General features: G+C 40.6%; 1 protein-coding gene and 1 long non-coding RNA gene across 6 annotated transcripts in view; both read left to right on the plus strand.

Annotated features, from left to right (window-relative positions):
• Positions 1-20,092, plus strand: part of SMARCA2 (SWI/SNF related BAF chromatin remodeling complex subunit ATPase 2) — a 169,882-nt gene that overhangs the window by 15,790 nt on the left and 134,000 nt on the right. For all 5 annotated transcript variants that reach the window (XM_012737315.3, XM_020289283.2, XM_020289279.2 and 2 more), the window contains exons 3-5: positions 1,506-1,635; positions 7,530-7,934; positions 16,039-16,294. In XM_012737315.3, the coding sequence (XP_012592769.2) occupies positions 1,506-1,635; positions 7,530-7,934; positions 16,039-16,294 (791 nt within the window). The remainder of the gene's footprint in view (positions 1-1,505; positions 1,636-7,529; positions 7,935-16,038; positions 16,295-20,092) is intronic.
• On the plus strand, positions 9,410-15,248 carry LOC142874279 (uncharacterized). Its single transcript, XR_012922089.1, has 2 exons — positions 9,410-13,198; positions 13,561-15,248. It is a non-coding gene; the product is annotated as an uncharacterized LOC142874279 (long non-coding RNA).

Here is a 20,092-nt window from a genome sequence, read left to right on the forward strand (position 1 = left end):
AATATTTAGCTAACCTTTATTATTATTTAAGCATTTAAAAATTCAGTGTGTGAGTGAGTGTTGGATCAATGTTATATTTTTTTTTTTTACTGGATTTTTTTATTGATTATAGTCTCCTCTGGTAGCTTCTGTTTCGTTACCTAGCATCTTTATCACACCTTCTCGTATTCTCTATCCCCATGCCTGCTCTCTGTTTTATTTTGTTTTGCTGTCATGCTGCAAGTTTTATTTTTTTGCCATTCTGCTTTTCCTTAGCCCCAGCCCCTCAGATAGTTCCCTGCGTGGGGACATGGGTGAGCACTTAGAGCTCACACCTGCTGACCAGATGCCTTTACTTTCTTCCCTTCTTTTTATAGGCAGCTTTATTCCTTGTCCTGTTCCTCCTCCTTCCTCTGAGCTTCAGCTTTTTGCTTTTCAACATAACCGGGAAATAAATAAACAAGTGGCCTAAATACATCTGCTGTGTTGCTTTGATTTCTTCTCTATTATTACTATTTAACAGACTCAGTGACACTCTTTATACCAGATTCTTCCCATTTTTTCTTCTGAACATCCTCTTTATGGTAAATTTTTCCTCTTTTCAAGCACATGCTTTTGACTCGGCAGAAATTAACTTTCTTTTCTCCAAAACTGCAAACACTCATACTTTCTTGCTTGAAGTCATTTGGTTTCTATAAACTCCTGGAAATATTTCTTTCAGGCTGTTTTGAAAATTGCAATTACAGTTTTGGGAGGAATAGACTTTTCCTTTTTTCAAACACATGCTTCGTTGCCCAATTCTGGATTGGATTAACGTCAGTTCAATGGCTATTTATTGTACGTCTGTCATGTACTAGGCCTCAAGTCCTGGGTTTGGCCCCTGTGTTCATGATTTATTTCCAAACCATGCCTTTAACATTTTCCATTCTTCCTCCCTCTATAGTATATATACCTTTATCTGTTTCCCACTCCTTCCCTTTGAGTATTTAGCCCTATTCACTGCTCTGCCTTGTCTGTTCCTCTCTTACCAACTGCCATGGAACCTTCTGGTTTCAACTTTTAAACTTTCCATAGTTCCTTTCCCTCCAGTGGGGGAAAAAAAATGACCCAAGAATAGATCATCGCAGACATTTCAAATAGTCTTTCTTCAGACTTCAGGTTAACTTCATCCTCTAACAGGTTTCAAGACTATTTACAAGGGTATAGGAGAACAGCTTGTATTTGTCTACCTTGTGAACTTCATTTTTATTGGCGGATTTTGACATTACCAAAAAAAAAAAAAAATCAACTGTTTAGAGCCTTAGCTTTTGACTTACAGATGGTTTTGCAGATCCTATTAATTTAGTCTTTTGGGTTTTTTTTTTTTTTTTTGCTCCTACCTGTGAAATGTAAAAATATATGACCATAAAATGGGTAATAAATGATTGTGCCACACCTTTGAAGACTTTAGGGAGGGGTCTTAAGACTCCAGATAGAAATACTGTACCTTAAAGAGATGTCTAACGGATGTCCTTTAAATGTTTCAGCCCATCGATGGTATGCACGACAAGGGGATGGTAGAAGATATCCACTGTGGATCCATGAAGGGCGCCGGTATACGACCACCTCACCCGGGCATGGGTCCTCCCCAGAGTCCGATGGATCAACACAGCCAGGGTTTGTGTCTGCTGCATACCTGATTTTGGTTCCATGCCATAGCCTTTCAGTCTTTCTTATGGGATATTTTAACGGTTACTTCCAAAGAAGGCGTCTAAGGAAGGGCAAATCCCTCAGGTTTCTTTTCCTTATAGAAACCCGCCCCCATCCTCACCGACTCAACTTTGTGATTTATACAGGTGATTTCATTTTCAAGGCTTTAGAAACTGTACTAGCCACCGTGTGTCCCAGCACTGTGCAAGGTGCTATCTGTACTTTATCCAGAATCTTTAAGGTGATCTCGTAAGGTAAATGATGTTACCCAGTTTAATGGATGGGGAAGCTAAAGCTCATAAAATTTACTTAGTTTGCCTAAGTTGACACATCCAGTCAGTGATAGGGCCAGAACAAGAATGTAGGTCTGCCTCCCAACAGCATCGTAGATGTGAAGGTGAGATGAGCCACCTGTGCCCCTTGAATTGCATGCTTATCCAGGGTCACTTTTTCTGACCGTGAAATTACCTGTCATTGCTGGTGGGTGGCTGCAGTAGTCTTCCAGGACTGCCACAACAAATTACCACAAACAAGGTGGCTTAAAACAACAGGAATTTATTTTCTCACAGTTCTGGAGGCTAAATCTGAAATTAAGGTGTCAGTAGGGCCATGCTGTATCTGAAAGCTTTAAGGAACAATCCTGCTTTGCTTCTTCCCAGCTTCTGTGGTTGCCAGTAATCCTTGGCACTCCCGGGCTTGTGGATGTGTCACTGCAATCTCTACCTCAGTCTTCACGTGACATTTTTCTTATGTCCGTCTGTGTTAAGGTTTTCTTCTTTTTATAAGTATACCGTTCATTGGATTAGGGCCTTTCCTAATCCAGTATGACCTCATCTTAACTGGATTACATCTGCAAAGACCCTATTTCCAAATAGGGTCACATTCAGAGGTACTGGGGGTTAGGACTTGAACATATTTTGAGTGGCGGGGGAGACACAATTCAACCCACAACAATGGCCAAATTGATATATGGTATATTTCTATTCTGCTTTGTGCCTTATACATCCTCTTTCCTTCCCTCACTGTTGAAGGCATGTTAAGATACATTAAAACCTTTTAATATCCAGTGACCTTATTTCAGGATCATTGTATGGTCATTTCAAAATGCAAAGGGCATGAGTTAATCTAGCATCAAAAAACATTAGTACAGAGACATTCTAATTCAAGGTTTATAGGTTACGTGCTGCTATATATAATCCTATGTAATTAAATGTGTGTGAGTTTTCCCTCCATCCGTGATCAGATATCTGTCCATTTGAGGGAAGACTTTTGGCTCAGAGGATTTAGAGTCAGAGGATTTAATGTCTTCACAGTTGTTTTTTGGTTGCAATATAAATAGGACAGTCATGGAGGCATAGGAATGTGTCTCCACTAACATCTGAATATCCCAGACTCTGATCTGAATTTTGGTGGCAGGCAGGCATGATTGTTGTAGATGACTCACAGAATCTTGACCATGTCAGAAAAGTAGTCTGAAGCATTGGGACTTTTTGCAGTACAGGAAGAAAAAATTTGACGCATTCACTATTATGAATGAATTAAGACAACACTTCCAAGTTGATCATTTAAAGTCTGAGGGGCCAGGTGTGTTCATATAGCTAATGTAGATCTTATTTTAAATACCTGGCAGGGGTAGATGAGTTGTATTCAGTGATTACTGAAGCCAGGTGCTTGCTCTTTCTGCTCTTGGTATTACAGTACCTCTAATGGTAGGGCCCTAGGAAAACCCAAAAACAACAACAAAAAAAAACCACTTTAAATCCACAGATCATAATTGAGAGCATTTTTACCTTTATTTCTCTTAAAATTCCTCTGATCACTTGGCTCCCCTCTTTGACTTAAGAATGATGTCATATTTATCTTGGAATCTACAACTCTTGGCATGATGTCAAGCACATGACTGACTGGATAGATACTTAGTAAATTTTGTTCTATTAGGTATGGAAATAAATCTATGCATTAAAATGTCAACAATTTTAAGTAGATCTGAATTTCTAAATGTAATTTCAGTAAGTTATAATCACTTTGAAATGCAAAAGTCTGCATGAAAGGGGATCAGAATTAACATTTAATATTATTCTCTAAAATAGTAAAATGTGTCATAGTTGGGGAATGAGTTATTTAAAGATATATTTTTGAATAAAGCAGTATTGGTATAATGTAGTCCAATTGTATATAACGGTCTAAAAAGAATTTAGAGTTGGTAATAGCATGGATCTTTTAAAAACTCATTGTAGGAAGCCGTTTGTAAACACACAGGTATAAAGAGGTGTGGTATTGATCAGAAGGCTGCCAACTTTAACTACCTAGCAACCTATTAGGTTATTTTAGGGTATTGGTTGAGAAGCAAAATCATTTCCTTCAATAAATGCTGAATTGTGTACCTTATGGTCCCTGTGATAACATTGTTTATTTTTAGTCCATTGGATAGAAAAAGCTTTCAAAGGCAGGTATATAATATTTAAGTATTGTGTGCAGGTGCATGTGTGTGTATGTGAAGAGAAAATTCATATAAAATTGGCACTTAAAAGTTCAAGATTATTAATAGGAGAGAGGTTATTGCTTCTTTCCGAGGCAAGGTGAAACTGGGGAGATAATGGCTCTTGAAGGACCAGGGAAGGAAAACTGCCACTTTTCGACTGCTTTTGAATGAGCAAGTCAAAGAAGATTTCAAAAAGAGTAGAATCTGCATCCACACTGTCATCCTACAGACAAATGTATATTCACTCTGAGGCAATTTCTTCGCTGTGTTTTCTCAACTAAAGATAATTACCAAAATATGCGATGTTGTCGCATCATTTAGATTCTGTTTTTCTTCAAGTTTTATGGAATGCTACTCATGTAGGTAGAAGAAGAATCTCTCTCGTTAGCTGAGATACTGTCACGTTTTTTTTTGTTTTTTTTTTAACATCCTACCGTGACAGAATGATTCTATTAACATCCCCTGTAAATTCTGGGAAATAATTCTTCCCACCTCCAGTTTCTTCTTGCCAAATTTGAGGTGAGATTTTCTTGTATTGATTAATGCTCAGAAATGACTTTGATTCTACTCTTAGTTTCTTTCTTATCAAATTTAAGGTAAAATTTGTTGGTATCAATTTTTCCAGTGACCAGGGTCCCTTTTTCAGAGCTTGACTTCATGTCCTCAACGTAAGCATCTCTCCAGCCTTCATGTGTTGCCTTGCCACGTCTCTCCCGCATAAAGATGCGTCGTTCGCAGTTTAAAAGAGTGATTTGATGAGCAGTGTTAGAAAATTGAGTTTAGAGTTTAAAAGAGTGATTTGATGAGCAGTGTTAGAAAATTGGGTTTAGACTGGAAGGCCTTATATTTTGGTCCATTGTTTTAGGTTTCCTATAATTTGTCATGAGTGAGCTTAGGATTAACAACCTTAGGAAATAAGAGAGACCAGTAAGCAGGAGACATGTGACCCATTTTAACCCCTAGAGGAATCCCTCGTATTATGAAAATGTAAATAGCTTTGATGCAAAGTTTTTCCCCCTGTGGTAGCTTTAGGCCTGGCCAGAACCAGGTGTCACAGTGAGCAAAACTACCATTTTGCTTTGGCGTCACAGCGAGAGGGTGAATGTAGGCCTCATGAGGAAGGAAGAGCGTTAATGATGAAGTTAAGTGTATGTTATTGCTGTTCTCTAGATGTTTATTGTTAGATATGACAGCATTTTGGGATTTACATTTCTGCCAGTCTTGCAGGCCTATTTCACGGGAATTTTTTCGGCTAACTTACATAACCAACTAGCAGCCTCACCCCGAGGCATGGTTTTTGTGCTCTCTCAGGGAGGAGGGATTTGAAGGGTGGTGTTTATTGGTTCTTCCACTTCCCTTCAGGGCAGGATTTCCCTGAATGGAGCTCTACTTCTCACCAATGGATAGAACAAAACCCCTTCGTGTGATCGTGGTAAATTTGCTTCCCTCTTTAAGTGGCAACTGGAGATTAAAGTCACTGTGTCCTTGATTTTCTGTGGTTCTCATGAATGGTGACGGTGAATGCTAGTCAGTGGTGGTTATGTATCTGGGGCCCCTGTCATTCCACATAAGTGCATGGAGCTCTTTCAGTTCAAACCTGACATAGGTTCACACACACAGCAGATGTCTAATAAACACCTGTGTGATAACCTTTATGATAATTGTGCCACGACCACATTTATTAACTTTTCATCTGTATATGTGATGTTGTGTTTTAGGAATCTTTGAGTTGATTAATCGGCACTTTATTTGAACTCAAGGCAACATTTTGGATTGTCGTAGGCTACTGTGTTCTTTCTCCCCTTCATCTTGAATCTCCTTCCAACAGCATCCAGTCATGTGCTTTTCTAGGAATTCTTTGGCCAAGCTGTGCAGATCATCTCTTGAAATAAGTTCCTTGAAGTTTTTGTGCATTTTGATTTTCTTTCTCCAGAAAAGTGTTTTTAAATTTTCCATTTAGATCTGTTATAAACCAAACAGTTACACTCTGATTTTTATGTTATATTGTAAGTGGATCTAGAGGATTTTTTAAATTTTAAGTCCTTATTATTGTATAACCAAATTTTTGTTAGATCATGGAAAAGAACATACATGTTAGAATAATCACACAGACCTTGGTTTAAATCTTGGAGCTACCAAGAGTTAATTGTGTGACTTTGAGTAACTCGCTTACTCTCTGAGCCTCAGTCTTCTCATTTTAAAAACTGAGGTAACAGTACATATCTCCTAGGATTGTTATGAGGACTGGGGAAATAATATAGGTTCTGCTCACATCCTTTTGGGGGCCCCTTATCATTGCTACACCTCTACCAGGCTGATTTATCCTGGCTGGAATGACTGTCTTGGGTTACTTCCATCTACTGACACTCTCCTTACCCACACCCGGAAAGGTCCCTGGAGAATAATGATCCCAGAGCAGCATTAGTCATCGCCAGTGAAATAACCAGTGACTGATGATTGTTAAGAGTATACATATACCAGCATCTTCACCCCTTTTCCTAGGATAATTTGAAGGCAAGTTACTTACCTTATATCCCAGAGCATCTTCACTGGATTAATCTTCAGACACCCACTATAGCAGCAGGCTCCATAATGCACCTTTTATGGGCTGCCTTCCCTTCTTTCTATCGCCTTTGCATACTTCTACCTGTGTCCCTGCACCTCCCCAGTAAATTGTCTACACTCAATCCTTGAATTGGGCTCTGCTTCTAGGGAGAACTCAATGGAAATAGTTGAGTGTAACTCATCTCCTTGCAAAATGCCTACAGTATGCAGACTCTCAATAATTGCAAGTTATTCATAACATGCATAATAGTAAACCAAATATTTGCTCTTCCCACAGACATTTGTCATTCCCCATCGAGACATATTAGGCACCTTCAGGTTTTGTTCTCTCAGTTGGAGCTACTTTTAACAGATAGTACTATCCCCTGGGGCCTGTCCTTTAGGTATACAACAGTCACCACCAGTTTGCCTTGTGTGGTTAGTCCAAATCGAGATGTGCTTTAAGTGTAAAATACTTACTGAATTTCAAAGACTTACCATGCAAAAAAGAATGTAGAATATCTCATCAATAATTTTTATGTTTTGAAATGATAATGTTTTAAATATGTTGGTTTCAATATAATATATTATGTAAATAAACTTTAATTTTTTGTTTTACTTTTTAAATGTGGCTACTAGAAAATTTTAAATTTTATACATGTATAAAGCACATATTCTATATTAAATTTTAAAGCTATATATAATTATTAAATTGTGTATAATTTGAATTTCTATCAGACAGTGTTGCTCTAGAAAATTATCGGCGCATTTAGGGATACCTCTCTTTCAGGGTTGTCGGGGGCAGCCTGTGACCTCCTCTTGTGTTCTGTTTTAGGTTATATGTCGCCGCACCCATCTCCACTGGGAGCCCCAGAGCACGTCTCCAGCCCCATGTCTGGAGGAGGCCCAACCCCACCCCAGATGCCACCCAGCCAGCCAGGGCCCCTCATCCCGGGTGATCCACAGGCGATGAGCCAGCCCAACAAAGGTCCCTCGCCTTTCAGTCCCGTCCAGCTGCATCAGCTTCGAGCTCAGATTTTAGCTTACAAAATGCTGGCCCGGGGCCAGCCCCTCCCCGAAACACTGCAGCTTGCAGTCCAGGGGAAAAGGACATTGCCCGGCATGCAACAGCAACAGCAGCAGCAGCAGCAGCAACAGCAGCAACAGCAGCAGCAGCCCCCGCCACAACCACAGCCGCAACAGCAGCAGCCGGCCCTTGTTAACTACAGCAGACCATCTGGTAGGTTAATATACAGCCAGTGAATAATGCCGCGGTCCGGCTCGCATAGGCAAGACTGCTCACACACAGAAGCGCCGGGTTGGTGTAAGCCCGGGGCTGACTTAGCCTTGTGTTGTACCTCCCTGGCTCTCTTTCTTTGCTCCACTCAGATGGCCGAGATTCTTGGTCTCCTGCTAGAGAGTCCCTAGAGCAGTGTTTCTTAAACTTCAGAGACTCAGGCAAGCCGCGGACCTAGGGGAAAGCACTAGCACCCACGATTTTGCATTCTCTTTCAAGAGGTTCAAGGTTTCTCAAAAGCCCATCCACACACCCCAGGTTAAGGACCCTGGTACCCAGTGCATTCCTTCAACAAAACCCACTCCTCAAATCAGCCCCTCTAAAGCCATTTTATATTTGCTGATTTATTTATTTCTACCCTTTTTTGTTGTGAAAAGCGTCCGGGGAGGCTTGCAAGAAGCATACCTGTAATAAAATAATTATCAAGTAGAACGAACAGAAACAATGGAAAATAGACAAAGAAGTAAGAAATTGAAGTCAGCAACGTGAGGACCACAAAAGCTCTCACAGTTGCTGTGCCTGAGCTTCAAAGATGACTTGAGCTTTTTGACACTTGGAGCCAAAAGGAGACAGGATCATGTACCTAATTCTCACCATTTGGAAGGAGGTTGCTTACCCGTTTCTCAGAGGACACGCAGCCATTTCTAGCATGAGAGTGTAAAGCAGGTTTCCCGGGTGGGATCATTCTGTAAATTATCATTGTCATCATCATCATCATCATTATTGAAAGAAGTACTACATGATAGAAACATCAGTAACATTTGTTCATAATAGAGTAACAGATTCCACATGACCTATTTCTTATACACGCTGGGATAAAATCTGAAGCCATGACATTATGCAGTGGGTAGAGATGACATCATCCTTTGCATGCCCTCCTGCTGGGTCTGGCTTGATCCATCCCACTGATAAAATTCAGAGGTACAGAGGACTGTGGGGTGATCTCCCAAGGAAGTCGTTTTCTCTAGGAAGGTTTTTGTGAAGAGCTGGAAAAGCAGCGCGTTTATGGGGCTGCTCTAATGAGAGCCTCGGATTCCAGGGAATGGGATACTTCCTTGACATTTATACCATTTCCTGTGAATGTTTTCCACCCATTCGGGCAAGTCCAGACATGCTGGTTATTGCAAACAACTAGTTTGGGATGTTTGTACTCTTCCTAGGTTTTGGGACTTGGATAATGGGAATGAGTTTAGATTAATATATATATTTTTTAAATATTTTACCTGTTGAGTTTATAAATGTTTCTTTTCTGGTAGAGGCAACTCCCAGAGTTGGCCTACTTGAAAGGTAGGTAATTTCAATGAATTTATTTCTCACAGTCTGAAGACTGTGAAGTCCACAAACAGGGCACTGGCAGATTCAGTGTGTGGTGAGAGGCTGCACCCTGTTTCACAGACGATGCTTTCTCACTATTTCTTTTTTTTTTTTTTTTTTTTTGAGACAGAGTCTCGCTTTGTTGCCCAGGCTAGAGTGACTGCCGTGGCGTCAGCCTAGCTCACAGCAACCTCAAACTCCTGGCTCAAGCAATCCTCCTGCCTCAGCCTCCCGAGTAGCTGGGACTACAGGCATTCGCCACCATGCCCGGCTAATTTTTTTTTTATATATATTAGTTGGCCAATTAATTTCTTTCTATTTATAGTAGAGACGGGGTCTCACTCTTGCTCAGGCTGGTTTCGAACTCCTGACCTCGAGCAATCCGCCCGCCTCGGCCTCCCAGGGTGCTAGGATTACAGGCGTGAGCCACCGCGCCCGGCCCTCACTATTTCTTTACAAAGGGCTGAGGCAGCTCTCTGGAGCCTCTTTTATAAGGGCACTAATCCCAGCCATGAGGGCTCCATCCTCATGACAGTCACCTCCCAAAGGCCCTATCTCCTAACAGCATCTCTCTGGGGATTAGAATTTCATCCTATGGATTTGGTTTGAGGGGGAGACACACAAACAAATCACACCCTAGCAGTGGGTTTTTAAACAGCAGGAAAGTGTCATTTCATCTCTAGGTTTTCTGCGTGGAGCCGTTTACTAGGTGGAGGATCACATAGGACGGAGCAGTGAGTGGGGCTGGAGGAGAGGTTGTACGAGAAAACCATGCAGAAAATTGCAGCGTGAACCCCAACGTATTCAGATTTTAAAACTACAAAACTCTAGCTCTTGGGAAGGCAGCCAGATGGAACAAAAAGGTGTGTGTGTGTGTGTATACACATACGTGTGTAGCTCACACTCATTGAGTGCCTACTGGCTTACTCATGCACCATTCTCAGTGATAAGTACTGGGTACATGTCACACCACTAATAGATGGAGAGTCGGGATTCAGGCCCCATCCAGCAGTCTGACTGGAGAGCTCATGCTCTTAACCACTCTCCCGTGCTGGCTCCTTCCTGGAAAAAGGCTCATGACAAGGGAAAGGATCTGTCACAAAGTCCGCGTACCAGAATGCAAGCATTTTACCCCTGTGTGTCAAGAGGCAGAATATCTTAGCTCCTCCTTACTTAAAGCCTTGTTATTCTTACTCTAGACACAATGCCAACAGAATTGACGACCTTTCTATATGCCACGTCTCAGTTTATGAGGATTTCATCTAGCAGGTTTCAAGTAGAGGCCTGCAGGTAGCAACCAAATAGCTGAAAGCTTGATGGGGAGGAGGGAGCAAAACCGAACCTCCCCAAAACCTAGTGGTTGGGGACCTTGTCATCTGGGCATAATCCACTATATGTTGCAGCTGGTCCCAGGTGTCACATTGTTGCAGACCTCCACAGGCATAGGTATTTTTAAAAATGACCTAGACTCAGCAGTGAAAGTTTCCAAGCTATCATTTAAGATGATAGGAAGCTGAATGATTCACTTGAGAAACGTTTTTATCCAAAATTAAAATGAGGAGACCGAGCAAAGCAGTAAAATTTAAAAGATGGCATTTTAGTTGTTTGGACACTTGTACATAATAAATGCTTCATGTCCTAATAAACTCAACGTTGAGTGCATTTTCTGGATCATTTTCAGAAGAGAGGGCTGTATTTTTTCTTAACCTGGCTTCAGTACCTACATTTTCCCTCATCATATCCCTGTCATGAAAGGAAATTCATTTATTACTCACTGCTCCTGTCTTAATTTCTAACAGTCGGGCCTTCGTTAGAAATAAAAATATTTGGGCAAACAAGGTTTTATGGCAGAGTAGACAAGGAGATTGTGAATGAAGGAGGAAAGAAGATACCTCCTTCAAATAGAACGGACCCATTCCTGCCACTGAGAAGGATCTTCCATCTGACAGCATTGCTGAGCCTGGCCCCAGGTCTCAGATTTCATTAGGGAGACAGATAACCTTACTTGCCAAAGATATTTTTTTAGATTGGCATTTAGAACAAGTCAAAATGAGGCAAATTTTTCTTTTTAAAGTAACTATAATATTAAACTTTATTGTTTATCTCCTCTCCTTTTTTGAAAAACAAACAAACAAACTATAATTGCATACGAATATCCTTGCTAATATTTTGGGAAAAAGTAAGTTTTAGTATATATTTACTTATCTAGAGGTAGTCATGTTCCCATTTTTCTTTTGTTTCATTTCCTAGTATTATTCATGTGTGCAGAGAATCTTTTTGGCTGGAGTGGTCTGCTTCAAACCTACTCCAAAGTTATCATTCACCAAAAGTGACATCATCCTAGCTCCCACCAGAGAATTAAGGTTAGACTCGAGGCATTGCATGCTGAACACATAACTCTGCAGTGGTTTCCCCTACGAAGTGTCAGCCGCTTTTATAATGGAATGTGCCTTACCTGCTATGGGCACCACTCAAATCTAACCCGTCATTTTTCTTTTCATTTTGATTCACTTTCCCTTTTAGAGATTCAGGCAAAATAAAAAATGGGAACTGAAAAAGTTTTGGGTTTTGGGTTTTGAGAGAGGGACCTTATAATAGACAATAAAAGTTTTTTGCTCATTTTTTTTCAGTGCTTGTGCCTCCACCTTGTTGGGTTTTGTAGTTTTCTCTCTTTTTTTTTTTTTTTTTTTTGGGCATCTGAGATTTCTCGGTATGCTCTATTTAAATGCACTTCATTACATTTGTCTTTTCCAAGCTGTGGAAACCACTGGAATTCTTATTTAATGCACAAAATTTTATTTGCATTATTGTCCTGTATACTATTATAGAAGACCAAGTGGAAGCTCTGAATGCACAGAAATTCTGCACATGTGAGACTTAGGTATTTTAGTAAGTTCGTTGTCCTGTTTCTTCAATACAGGCATAGGGATGCCTCCAACACAGACCCTCCCTTAGCTGTGCTGGGATCCCTTCTGGAGGGCCAGAGCATGAATCTATTTTGACTCCTAAGGTGAGGACTGATGGAAAAGCAAATGGCATTTTGTACCTCAGACAATTAAGCCTAAATTGTTTATGTTGGAGAGGAGGGAATAGGAGATAAGCTAAAGAATGTGATTTGTCTTCCATTTGAAGATACCAGGGAAGAGTCTTACCAAGTTGCAGACCATGAGTGTCTGGTGTAGGGGAGATGATTTCTGTCGATAGAGCGCGAACCCAGTCAGGCAGATGAACCCTGTAAGCTGCTTGAGGGACAGATGGAAACCTAAGGAAGAGGTAGCTACATTCTGGGCATGGCTAATTGCAGCGAGCCGTGTTTGGTTCCCTAGCTTCTATAAGGAGAAGTTTTTATATAATACGATCTGTTGGAGGGGGCAGAAAATAGACCCACACAGTAAAGGAACTTGTGGTGTTTAGTTAGGAAGTGGAGTTTGCTTCGAAGTGTCTCTGATAGCAGATTAGCAGGAAGCACATGGCAAGCTGACTTATCTGAGTATTTGTGCTGAGCAGTTGTATTAAACTAACACTTTGAAATTTGTGTAGAAAAGAGTACTCCCAAAGCTGCCAGCTAATGTGGTACTGAATTTCCCACAAGGAAGTTTGTTTTCTTTTGCCAGGGGGTTTTTCTGCATAGCTGATGAGTAAAATTAAATTAGGCTTCTTTACCTCTCTGTCCTTGGTTGCAATGAAAATGACCAGAGCTGAGGTTTGAGCATGTAGACACATCATCTCATTGAATCCTTACCACTGCCCTATGAGGTAGATATGGTTATTATCCCCATTCTGTAGATGAGGAGACTGAGGCCGGGATCGGTTAAGTAACTTGTTCAGGTTCACACAACCAGTAGGTGATGGAGCTGAGGCGAAACTTACCATTACTTCTGGAAGGATATAAGGTGTTTTATTTTTTTTTATTTTTTTTATTTTTTTTATTTTTTTTGAGACAGAGTCTCGCTTTGTTGCCCAGGCTAGAGTGAGTGCCGTGGCGTCAGCCTAGCTCACAGCAACCTCAAACTCCTGGGCTGGAGTGATCCTTCTGCCTCAGCCTCCCGGGTAGCTGGGACTACAGGCATGTGCCACCATGCCCGGCTAATTTTTTATATATATATCAGTTGGCCAATTAATTTCTTTCTATTTATAGTAGAGACGGGGTCTCGCTCTTGCTCAGGCTGGTTTTGAACTCCTGACCTTGAGCAATCCACCCGGCTCGGCCTCCCAAGAGCTAGGATTACAGGCGTGAGCCACAGCGCCCGGCAAGGTGTTTTAAATGTACCTATTTAGTGCACAGCAGGTTGTAGTACTTTTAAACTGGAGATTTGAGTGTGTAAGTTTATGTTTGGCTCTCTCTGTGTCTCTGAAGGTCAAGGGTGAATCTAAGTAGATTGGCATGTCCTTATATTTGGTGTTTGGAGAAGGCTGTCCATGTGTATATCAGATCTAGTTTGGAGTCACAGACTAAAAATGACTAGATTCTGAACCAAGGGTGACAGATCTACTCTGCATACCTTTTTTTTTTATTGTTGTTGTTAAATATGGTTTTAAAAATAGTGACTTAAAAAATGTGTACTTCAAGGAGTCATCATAGGCTTCTGCATCTATATTTGAAAGGAGTAGTGCTAAAGAAAGGAGTGCCCAGAGTAAGTGAATAGCACTGTATAGCACTGCTGCAGTGTTATGGCTTTTGTTGATGAATTATTTGAACTTTGAAAGGAAGAAAAACACTTTGGAGAACTGAACTTAAAGTAATTCTTATGATGTTATCAATAAGACCCGAATTTTCTTTTTATTAAAGGTGGTGGTTTTAGAGGACCTCAGTGTATTAAATTCATTATTTAGTATGCTTATACCATGTCTTGAGATGTATTTGATTTTACCAGCTTCTTGAGTTTATTAAGAGGATTCATAGAATCATAGAGAATTTAAAATAAATGTCAGAAATCGGTACCTGCTCTCATTGGACTGGATCACACCTAAAGCAACCCAAATGAAAAGTGTACCCTGTTTTAAAGACCTCTAGGGAAAAACTATTCTAAAACTTCCCTCTATAACTCGTTCCTATGCTTAATAGCCCTGAGAGTTAATATTTAGAAATTGGTTTCTTACATATAGATGAAAGGAACTCTAAATATAAAATATTATGAAAAGGTATGCATTATGTAAAAGACCTCCATTCAGAAAAAAAATGAGAAAGTACTTAGATGAAAAGAAAGTCTTTATTGTGGTGGTACATTTACAGTACCTAAAATAAAAAATAAAAAGATAACATATTTTCTGCCAGGATTTTTTCATTAACTCACAGAACCAGGAGTACAAATTACCTGAAGAAGAAATCTTACCTAGCTCTATATTTTTGGAAAATGTTTTACCTAATTTCAGAAGGAGGGGAAAGAAGGAATGACAATAACACCACACACACACACACACACACACAAACACAGAAGCACACTGTGGTTTCCTAAGAAGTTTGTTCTAATTCTTCACATTCCTTCTGTCAAAATGTTTGCTTATAGCTTTCTTTGCATTGTCATTTCAGCCCATTTCTAATTGGTGTTTGCTGGAAATGGAATAAATGTGTTCAATTTTTCATAATGTATGTCTTTGTATGGTTAATTATTAAGTCGCTCTGAGGTTTATAGGCTATTATTTTTGTTATCATTTAATAACTTTATTTTTTCTTAGAAAGGATATAGAAAATACTTGGAAGATTTGAGAGCCTTTTAGAGATTTTAACATCTGCTTACTGAGATTCTTTTTTTTTTTTAGTTTACTGACTCATCTAGTAGCATCACTAATCTTATTTATGATTTTAAGGTAACTAAAAATTCACCTAGGAGGAGAAATGGAATACTTTTTTTAAAAAGTCTGTACTTGGCAATTAATTTAAACTCCTGAACTTTAATGTAGAAAATTACTTTAACTTATTAAATATATTTTGATAAGCTTGAAGATTACAAGTCATTTCGTTCTGATAACATGAGAAAAATGGTCTGTTGAATCGTGATATTTGCTAATTTTTATTAGGTGGAATGAGCAGAATTTTTTTTTTTTTTTGCTGGTATTGAATGTTTTTAGAAATATTTTCTGATATGTAGTAAAAAAAATTAAGTTCTGAAATTCACTGATTTGAGCCTCAAATATGCTTTATAGGCCATTAAAGAAAAACGTGTGCTCCTTTTAGCTTACTTCAGAAGACTGGCAAACTCCTTGCCCTGCCGGCAAAATGTTGGTTCTAAGAGCAGGGCTATTGCAGATTGGGCCAGTGGTCTGCCCTAGAAAGGGGTGCTGTGCAGTTTGCAAGATGTGATTTTAGGACCACACCCAAATTACATCTGAGTGCTGTGTGGAATCCCTTACTTTTTTGAACTGTGAATGCACACATAATTAAAACAAAACAAAAACACTCTAGAGCTACATTAAAACCTGGCCATTGTCTCCTTAATCAATTTTGTTCAGAGTCATTTTGGGACTATTTTCACCCATGTTCATTAGTGAATGCCATTTTCCTATGGGGATAGATGCCAGATTTTTTTTTTTCTTTTTCCTTTTCCCCCTTTCATCCTGCCCTTCTCTCCCTCCTCCCTCCTCTTCCTCCTCGCCCTCCTCTTCCCTCCCCTCCCCTTAGGTCTGTAAGACACTTAGTGGTTCTCATCACTGGGCCCCGGGGGCGGCAGCAGGCCAGGTGTGGCCCACAGGGCGCCGTCCCGCACGAGTTGCCCATGTCGCTCTTGTCCCGCAGGCCCGGGGCCGGAGCTGAGCGGCCCGAGCACCCCGCAGAAGCTGCCGGTGCCCGCGCCCAGCGGCCGGCCCTCGCCCGCGCCCCCCGCAGCCGCGCAGCCGCCCGCGGCCGCCGTGCCCGGGCCCTCGGTGCCGCAGCCGGCCCCGGGGCAGCCCTCGCCCATCCTGCAGCTGCAGCAGAAGCAGAGCCGGATCAGCCCCATCCAGAAACCGCAAGGCCTGGACCCCGTGGAGATCCTGCAGGAGCGGGAATACAGGTAAGGCCCCCTCGCCGGCGGAGGGGCGCACCTGCGGTGTTTCTAGCAAGTGCCACCAAGCCTACAGGTGAGGTGGCCCCTTCTGTCACGGTCGTCCTGCTGTGGGCCGAGGGAAGGGCCTACAGGAGATGAGGGAGACAGAAACTCATGCAAGGAGGATGGCTTCAGAACTAAGTCACAGGAGTTTGTGTGCCATTGGGGGTCCAGGGGCTATGGTGGCACTGGGTTGGCCAAACTGCAATTTTCACTCACTCAGTCCGAAAACTTTTATTATATCTACCCTGTGACATGCCAGGCACTGGGGATTCAAGGCCCGTTTCCAGCCTGGAGTCCTGTGGATCCAAGAAAGTGGTCATCTCACAATTCACTTATCCAACGCCTTGTCCTTGTTTGTATTTGTGTCCTTGAATAATGACCGAGGTGGTCAGATGTTGAGTGTGTTGTGTTGGCCTGACCTGCAGGTTAATGCTACATGTCATACTAAAAAGCATACTTCGGTAGCTCGGTATATAATATGTTCTGTGTTTTAATTCATGTGTGTTTCGGTCTATAGCTTGGTCCAGCTTTATGGGTAAACCCTATGCAAGTGTCTTCATATGAGGGTCCTTATTTAAACTCTTACTCCAGGAAATTAATTTTTACCTGATTTGGGCATATTTATCAAAATCAGGGCTTGGTAAAACTTTTCTGTAGAGGGCAGATAGTAAATATTTTATGCCTTATGGGCCCTTATGTCTCTGTCACAAGGACTCAGCTCTGCCCTTGTAGTATGACAACAGCTGTAGACAGTGATGGGCTGGCCGTGGTCCAGTGAAACTTTATGTATAAACAAGGCCTTGGGCAGGATTTGTCCTGCAGGCTGTAGTTAGCAGCCCCCTGATGGAAACCCCAAAGGGAGTCCAGTAAGTGCTGAGTCAAGATAAAACAAAGCTAAAATTGTGGATTCTGGAGTCTGCCAGAGTGCATACTCCGTCATTACAAGCTGTGCTACTGTGGTCAAGTTTTATCCCTTTTCTGTGACTCAGTTTCCTCATATATTAAAAGAATATACCTCTCGAAGAGTTGGGAAGATAAAATGATACTGATTCATCTAGTAAATATTAGCTATTATTATTATCTCCCAAATATTACTTAATTTAAAAGAAAATTAAGGATGGGTATATACATACACAATGAATGTGATGTGCACCATCTGGGGGATGGACACGCTTGAAGCTCTGACTCGAGGGGGGAGGTGGAGCAAGGGCAATATACATAACCTTAACATTTGTACCCCCATAATATGCTGGAAAAATAGATAAATAAATAAGAAAATTAGAGTTTTAAAATGATAGAAAATGTTAATAAGCAATGTTTGGGCTCTCTTTTAAAATATTACCTTAATCTTTAGTGAAAAGCACACTGCTTATTTGTAATTAAACTAAAATACTAAGTTACCAGCTTTGAGAGCTAACCATGAAAGAAATTAGACATAATTGCCATTAGATGTGTGCAGTTTTTTGAATGAAGAGTATAACTTTACTCTCATTACTATTACTAATCATCCGTGAAGAGCTTTTATATTGCTGTTACCAGCATTTCGTGTATACCTAAAGAGCTAGATACTCATCATCGATTGATATTTCAATGCTAATAGCAGATTCTGTTGGGTGAATAATTGCTGTGTGTTATAAAGTTAAATACTAGCATACTCCTGGACAGAAAGACTGTATTCATGTGTAATACTTTTTTATGTTGCTGTTGAATTTAAAAAAGCTAAAAAGTCAGTAATGAGATATAGAGGTATCATGTACTGGCTCTAAAATTCTGACATCCTAAGAGGTAATATTTTTTTCCTACCCTAATGGTACAAAGCTACCAGTACCTTTGTTAAACTACCCTCATAGTTATCGGTGCTCTCTACACCTAGAAATTTTATATATGTCTGGACATTTTTTCCTTACTCAGCCTGGGGTGTGTGTGTGTGTGTGTGTGTGTGTGTGTGTGTGTGTGTGTATGTGCTTTAGCTTTTTATTGTAATGGCTTCTAAATGTCCCTTTATCATTTTTGCCAGAATTTACATTGTAGGACTTTCTTGTAATGAGTTCCTTTTAGCACCTTTTTTGAAAGTGATCTTAATGGGTCCATATTAAGTATACAGGATTAAGTAGACCTATGTAGCCTATTCCAATTCCAAAGCTTTTGTCTTCCACTTTTGTGTTTATAAATTAAAAAAAAAAACACAAAACAAATTCTGTCAGTATCTTTTGAATTATATGCATTGCAGAATGTAGCAGGATGGCTGTTTTTCATATTATTAGTATTACTTGATAAATGTCTACTTTGTAAAGCTGTGTGGCTTTTTTTTTTTTTTTTTTTTTTTTTTTTTTTGAGACAGAGTCTCGCTTTGTTTTCCAGGCTAGAGTGAGTGCCGTGGCGTCAGCCTAGCTCACAGCAACCTCAAACTCCTGGGCTCAAGCAATCCTCCTGCCTCAGCCTCCCGAGTAGCTGGGACTACAGGCATGCGCCACCATGCCCGGCTAATTTTTTTATATATATATCAGTTGGCCAATTAATTTCTTTCTATTTATAGTAGAGACGGGGTCTCGCTCTTGCTCAGGCTGGTTTTGAACTCCTGACCTTGAGCAATCCGCCCGCCTCGGCCTCCCAAGAGCTAGGATTACAGGCGTGAGCCACAGCGCGCGGCCTGTGTGGCTTTTGAAATGATTGATCTGGGCAATCCTGGTCCAGAATCTTCCCGTGGCCACGTGGAGAAGCAGCATAGATTCTCATTGGCAGCATTGCAGGGGCGTGATTTGTATTCTTACTTACAGAGCAATAGCTGGCTTGTGCCTATGTGAGAGTAAGTTGTTCAACTGCAGAGATTAGTAAAATTATCTCTTAAGGGTTAGAGTAAGTCCCTTAGGCACTTGTAAAAGACAGCAAAGAAACTCTTTTTTCTTTCGACCCTCTGTAACAGAATGGCTTACTAGCCTTTTGCACTGATAACTGGAAGGATCTACTAGAGCATCTTTATCACCTGATCAAAGATCTGTACAAGGTATAAAAAAAATCTTCTCTTACAATTTAATGAACTTAGTTTGAGCAAAAATCATCTGTCAGAAATTCTTTAACCGATGTCAATTTCTCTGGCCGTTGTAATACCACTTACCTTGTCTATGAAAATTGATGGGAAATATTCAGGATCTTACATTTTTTTTTAACTTTTTTTTTTTTTTTTTTTTTTTTTTTTTTTTTTTTTTTGAGACAGAGTCTCGCTTTGTTGCCCAGGCTAGAGTGAGTGCCGTGGCGTCAGCCTAGCTCACAGCAACCTCAAACTCCTGGGCTCGAGTGATCCTTCTGCCTCAGCCTCCCGAGTAGCTGGGACTACAGGCATGAGCCACCATGCCCGGCTAATTTTTATATATATATCAGTTGGCCAATTAATTTCTTTCTATTTATAGTAGAGACGGGGTCTCGCTCTTGCTCAGGCTGGTTTCGAACTCCTGACCTTGAGCAATCCGCCCGCCTCGGCCTCCCAAGAGCTAGGATTACAGGCGTGAGCCACATTTTTTTAACTTTTAAGTTAGTTGGCTGCTTTGCCTTGTTCATCCTGAAATCAGAATTTTGACAAATTGACCTTCTTTATTCAGTAGGTTGAACATAAATAAGTTTCTGCATGTGAACACGTTTGCCTCAGATTTGTCCAAGCTCTCTAGTTTTTTTTCTCCCATTTTAATTGGATTCTTTCTTTTTGACCATCTTTCTCTTACAGTGGAACTTTATGGCTTCCCTCTGTGGTGTCAGAGAGATATTTGT

Source organism: Microcebus murinus, chromosome 12 (genome assembly GCF_040939455.1).
Source record: "Microcebus murinus isolate Inina chromosome 12, M.murinus_Inina_mat1.0, whole genome shotgun sequence".
Taxonomy (NCBI): Eukaryota; Metazoa; Chordata; class Mammalia; order Primates; family Cheirogaleidae; genus Microcebus; species Microcebus murinus.